This window comes from Apteryx mantelli, chromosome Z, assembly GCF_036417845.1.
Source record: "Apteryx mantelli isolate bAptMan1 chromosome Z, bAptMan1.hap1, whole genome shotgun sequence".
NCBI lineage: Eukaryota > Metazoa > Chordata > Aves > Apterygiformes > Apterygidae > Apteryx > Apteryx mantelli.
Window position 1 is genome coordinate 18,342,579 of NC_090020.1, and position 6,372 is coordinate 18,348,950.

Below are 6,372 nucleotides of genomic sequence, written 5' to 3' on the forward strand. Positions count from 1 at the left end.
CACCCTTGGCCAGTGTCTCAGCTCTGGCAAATGTAGTTTTGAAAGCTAAATAGTGATGACAGGCAAAAATGCACTTGGAAAATCCCTGCATTGACCTCATTGACCTTTTAGTATTTTGGTACAACTATGAAAAGATAAAGGAAGTGCTCTCAAGACAAGAGTGGCTCTCCCTGTACAATAACATACACATTGCAAATATCTGGAGTTTTTCTTCCAGAATTATAAAATGGGAAGTGGTAGGGTGAGTCCTGGGTTCAGATGGTATATGCTTTAAATAAATCAATTTTACGTGAGTTCATTACTTCATCAGCTAGGTTGTCCTGTTGGTATGTGTCAAGAAAAGTCTATTTTGCCAATAAACAAAAGCAGTCCATTTAACTAACTTCTTCTTTATAATAATTAATGGTTTCCCTGACTTTGGCCATTTACACATTCTACCAACAATTATTTTACATTTTCATGTCACGCATCATTACAAAAATTTACATAGCATTGGAGGGAAAATAAATCCCTTTATGTTATTCTTTGAAATTCTTTTCAGTTAATAATACTTCCTTATTCACTTTTCATCTCTGGCAGTCCAAGTCAAATTTCTATCTACTTTCTGTGTTATGATGATTTTGGACAGAAAGATTTATCTCAGCCTGGCTTAGACAAATCACTGGCTTTAATTATGCTACCCCTTCTGGCCTGAAATTACTGGTTTAAAAAATCCTGTTTATCTTTTTTATACATCAGTATGATATTAGCTGTTTTCTGTTTGACTAGGAATTTTCAAAGCATCAAGTTTTTTTAATATTTCAGAGAGCTCTTTAGAATTAGCTGTCAAGGTCTCCTTTTAAAAATAATTAACTGTCAGATGACATTCAACATTTTTAGAAGGTTTTAAGTTATCACTTTAAATTACAAATGTATCATCCTATTTTCTTCCAAACCAAAAAAGGCATAGAAGGTAGGTAATTATTGATATATTGTCTGGACTTGTCATTGTTGTTATTTATAACTTTATCATTGTCATCTACTATTTGATTTATAGAATTTCTAAAGTTTTATTTATTCTTATAAAGAATTCTTACTTAGTGGTAATTTTGCAACTTTTTTTTCATTTAAAAGTTATTTATGATAGTTGGCTTTCTATTTCAGGAATTCATGCGCATGATTGGCAATGATAAACAAGGGCAGATGATTGTATTTCATTTGATCGAGCTTTTGAAGAACAATGGACGACTGCCAAGACCAGACGGATGCCCTGATGAGGTGAAGTACTATAGAATACATTACCAAAGTCTGAAAGCTGTTCAGTCAGGGTGAATAGATGATAAATGCAAAACCTGTGCAAATCCTGCATGGATTACTGCACTGTTTATACAGCCTAAGTAGTTGTGCTGCTGTTTTATCAGATGCATGATGAGTATAATCATATTCATTTTCTGAATATTCAGATTGCATTCCCTCAGGACCCAAAAATATAATCTTTCTAAATATATGACATAGGGTTATTGTGATCTGCTGCTGTAGGTGTGCACTCAGTTTTCCATTTCAAAACTGTAAATTTATTAAGGCAATGAGGGGATTAGCATATAGAATTTGTTCCATGGAAGTCCTGTATAAAGATTTTTATTTAAAATTGTGAACTGTGCATTATTTTAAAATCTGTAGCATTTAGCGTACAACCTTAATATTTACTTGATGTTTTTTGCATTTAATTACAAAATTTAAATAACCCTTTATCCTAGTCAGTTATTTTCCTACACTTGCTCTTCCCCGTAATACCCGTGTTTATCATGTATGTTTTTTTATTGGCAAGCATTCTCAGCAAGGAGTTACTTACAGGTTATGGGACTCCCATTCATGTAAAGTTAAGTCTATGCATCAGTCTTTGTATGTTCAGGGCCTCTGGATTTGTATACATGCTTTTCATGGGTACTGAATTGTATATATATATGTAAAACCATCCTCAGAACACACAAATTAATCCAGCATTCTTCTTTTTTGCAGATATTCTAGGTGTTTTAAAAATCCTTTCTTACTCCTTCTAAGTCTTGTAATATCCTACTCTTGAGAGCAGGGTGCCCCTCAGCCTGAGTCAAGCTGTTAGGGTTGGATAAGAGAACTGGCAGGGAAAGAATGCTAGTAAAATCAATGCATTTTCGTGTGTATAACTTAAAGCTGAGATCTCTTGCTGCATCCCTTTAAAACCAAGTACACTTGAAAATAACTCAAGTGATCTTTGCAAAACTGGAGACAGGGGAGAGATCAGGCTCAAGTGGTCTAGCAGAGAAGAGAAGGAATTGTACAGGTGGGGTAGGGAAGCTACAGGGAAAGAAATAGGCTATAGGGAATCAAGGGAAAAATCTCTGGAGTAACTTTTCCTTGTATTGTATGTATGAGTGTAAGTTCTTTTTTTGAACTGCAGAGGTTTGGCTTTTCATAGATTACCTGAATGTCCTATATAGGAAAACATGGAATCTTTTATTTATTTATTTATTTTTACTGAAACTGTATCCAAGCCACTGTGATGGTTTTGATGTCTGACTACTCCAGATACCAAAGCGAGATGGAAATGTTTTTCTTTTGTCAGAAACTGCACTCTTCCCATTTTGATAAAGGCCAGTCATCACAGATCTTAAATCTTCCAGATATCTGTAGCTTACAAGCTGCTTCAGACTCAGGTCAGTGTAGGAATTTCAGATTTGCTGAAAGATAAGGAACTGAAAGCTGTGTTTGTCCTGAGAGTTTTGCAGATTTTTTTAAGCAACATTTGAAAAGTCATTGGAAGTGTGTGACAATGGGAACAGTCTGTGTTAAATTAGTGAGAAAAGTAGAGGTAGAGGTTGGCAAGCTGTTTTGTGATCAGGTATTGTGCACAGGTTTGGGGAAAGAGGAAAGGGTTCCTACATGCTTACTGTAATGGAAATCTCTTGCAAAAATCATTTAAATCTACATTTACTAGAAGTGGGTTTAGTTTGCACAGTAACATTTGTGGCTTACTTTTAATATTTAAGACTTAAGAATTTAATATAAGAATGTAGAGAAATCTATGTTAAAACAACTGTGGGAGAAGCTTAGTTTAGAATTGCTGTCTTTGTAAATCTGATTCTTTGTTCAGACTTGTAATCATTAGTCACTTTAAACATTTTTGAGCTTTCCAGAAAGTGAGACCAAGAATCTAAAAATTTAGCAAAATCCTTAATGTTCCTAAGAGCTTTCAAATTAGTTCTGTCAATTTCCATTCTAAGACATCTCCTTTTATAACGAAGGATTATGAAGAGCAAAACTATCCTCACTTTTTAATGTTGTTGAAATCAAACAAATAAATTGCAAGATTTTAGGACCACAATAAGCATAGTCTTGTGCCACAGTTGTTTGGAACCATAAAGTTAAGTTGGATGTTTTTTGGGCCAGTTCCAAGTAGCTATTAACTATTTGCAGTATTGAATTATTTGATAACAATTTTGTTTGTTCTTTTTCCTCCAGATTTATGCTATCATGAAAGAATGCTGGAACAATAATGTTACCCAGCGCCCCACCTTTAGGGATCTTGCACAGCGAGTGGATCACATAAGGGACAACATGGGTGGATGAGAAAACTCTCTCTCATTCAGAGGATATGTTGGAATGCAAAACAAAATGTATTTGGTCTGCCGTGTATAATTGACGAATGTACACACGTGCACCTACCTTTGCTGGGAGTAAAATCTGGGTGGCAAATATCCTATCTGAACCTGCAAAATGAGGAATCCTGCTGGTTTTCTTTATCAGGATGTATTTGTTACTATGAGAAAATGTTGTTGAAATTCTCAATAGGGAGAAAAATTATTTTTCTAAATAATGATATAATATATGGTCAGTCAGCAACACCATTATTTGCCTTACTTGGCAATGCAAAAAAAGAGGTGGCTAACAAATATGGTGAGATTTTTTTGAGATGAAAAGATAGTGCATTTCCTTGTTGAAATGGAGATGCACTGAATATACTTCTAGTCACACCGAACATGTAGTGACTTGGCACCCTGTTTTGTGTGTTGCACAAGGGCTTGTGTTTGTTAATACAGTTTTATAACTTTTCATTGTTGATGCAGAAATGCTTCTCTGTATAACAAAATGAAAGTGGTTGTGTAACTCAGCAATTTTTAATGTGCCTGTCTGAATCAGTTATTGGCCAGCAATATATGCAAAAGATAATAGGCTGGGTGTTGTACTGTAAGGATTTTGAGGGAAAGGGAGCAAATTGTTCTTAATTTGGAAAGCCAGAAAACCTACTTATCTATGTGGAAACTTTAATTTAAAAATGATGTGAAAACTTTAATTTAAAATGAAAAAGCAAAAATGTTATCCACTTTTTTTTTTACACTTCCCATCTTATGTAAATACTAGGTTCCCTGTATGTATTTGAAGATACAGAGATAGCAAGTAGCATTGAAGCCACTTTACCCAAGGCAATGTCTTCAGTTTGTCTCTGAATATGAAAATGCTAAACGTATTACTGATCCTTTTAAATGCTGCTCTTTTATTCTTCCTATCTTTGTAATTTCGTGCAGTGATAAATGTATCTATAAATTGGAAACTTTTTTATACAGAATTAAAAAAATACAGAAAATGCCCTCCATTTCCCAGTTCCTCAGTTCACTGTTAAGGTGATCACCTTATACCTTCCTTCAACAACCTGAACCGACTGCTTGTGGCCAGTCACAACCATGCCAAAGCTATTTTTTAATGAAGTGGCCCAAAGTTGTCACCTGTTTCTTTCTGTGGTAAAACTCAAGAGTATGATTACTTGGAAAGAATAAATGTAAGTGCAATTGTTCCACGCTCAGCTGGGGGCAAGGACATGATCCCAGATACTAAGAACTTGAAGGAGGTCAGAGCTATGTAAATAGATTACTGACAGCATACAATTCAGCCTTTTAAAATAAGTCTAGCAAGAATTCATGAGGAAGACAGCTCTTTGGTTTTGCTTCCAAGCATAAAACTTGGGGAATAATCACTCGTATATCAAAGCAGTAAATCAAAGTTTGCAGTACTTTTTGGGGTTTTTTAATAGTTCAAATCATCTGATTTTTACCTGTTCTTAAAATATGATTGCTTGCAGAGTACAGGGCTTGTTCTTCTTGAATTTTTGCTGAGGGAAGTTTTAGTAGGGGGCTACACAACTTGAAAAAATTGTCTTGACATCCGGATTTGTATTTAAAATTAATTGTTATTTTTTTTTAATTCACAATGGTGAGTCTGTGACACAGAGCAGTTAATCACAATCTTAAGGAGGCCCCACAGTGAAGTAATTACACCCATCTTATCTGAAGCTTGATTACCTCAATTTACAAAAATTTCTTACCCAGCCTAACATAGTGCCAGTATAGCAATGTTTTGTACCACTGTAGTGTTTCTCTCCCACAGTTACTCATGCAAAACTAGATTTAAAATATGAGAGATTGCCAAGTAGTGAGGGTGGCATCAGCCCCCTTTCTGGCCATTGCATTCAATAAAACTTTTATTGGTTTTCTTGTCACCAAACACTTGCATAGATAATTTTTTAAAGTAATTTCACAATCAGTTTTTAAGCTGCGAAGAACTTTAAAGTGCTTTGTTCAACTTAACATCTGTTTAATCTACTTCTATATGTTGCTTTGATTTAAAATTTTGTGCAAGAAACATTTGCATTTGTAGTCTCAATTGCGTGTATGTATTTTTTGTAACAAAAGAAACTATAGCTTTAAAGCATTAAACAGCATTTTAGCTGGGATAACATATGCAGGAACTGTGTAAATTTTGCGGTGTATGACACTCAATAGCAAACTGGTTTCCAATATATAGTAGATTCAAACATAATTTATGTAAAAATCTCAGGGAAGTTTGTGTAATGCAATGAAGAGATCTTCCGGTCTGCTATTTTTTCAAGTGAATAAAAAGTCTTTTGCTTCTTCTATTACAGTATGACTGATTCCATAGTCTATTCAATTGCATAATATAGTTTTGAACTCAGAAGGGAAATGATTTTTAAGTGTGTTGTGGGATTTTTTTTCCTTTAATATTTCATAATTTCAGAGAAAGCCATAACTTTACACCACAGTATGATTTTGTGCTATTGGTCAGGGATATATAGCCCATTATAACAAGTCTGTGTGTACAAAGGACTTTTATCATTCAGGTTGAGTGTTCCCAGTTGGGTGAATAGGACCAAGTAGTGCTTAGGACTCGATGTGTGGCGCTTGGCAGTGTAAACGTTTAAGTCCTAGAGCAAACAGAATCATGTTTTTTTCAAAAAGCTAATGATTTTTGAGGAGGATAAAAATGCAGTAGTTCTTCTAGATTGGCTACTGCCAAATATAGCAACTTAAAAAAAAAAAAAACTTGCTTTTCAGAAACTCCCAC

At 34.5% G+C, this 6,372-nt stretch overlaps 1 protein-coding gene across 5 annotated transcripts in view; it reads left to right on the forward strand.

Moving 5' to 3' along the window:
* The window catches only part of JAK2 (Janus kinase 2), a 97,466-nt gene extending 91,532 nt beyond the window's left edge, over positions 1 to 5,934 (forward strand). For all 5 annotated transcript variants that reach the window (XM_067315434.1, XM_067315433.1, XM_067315435.1 and 2 more), the window contains 2 exons: positions 1,144 to 1,257; positions 3,478 to 5,934. In XM_067315434.1, the coding sequence (XP_067171535.1) occupies positions 1,144 to 1,257; positions 3,478 to 3,585 (222 nt within the window). In that variant the 3' untranslated portion in view covers positions 3,586 to 5,934. The remainder of the gene's footprint in view (positions 1 to 1,143; positions 1,258 to 3,477) is intronic.
* The last annotated feature ends 438 nt before the right edge of the window (positions 5,935 to 6,372 follow it).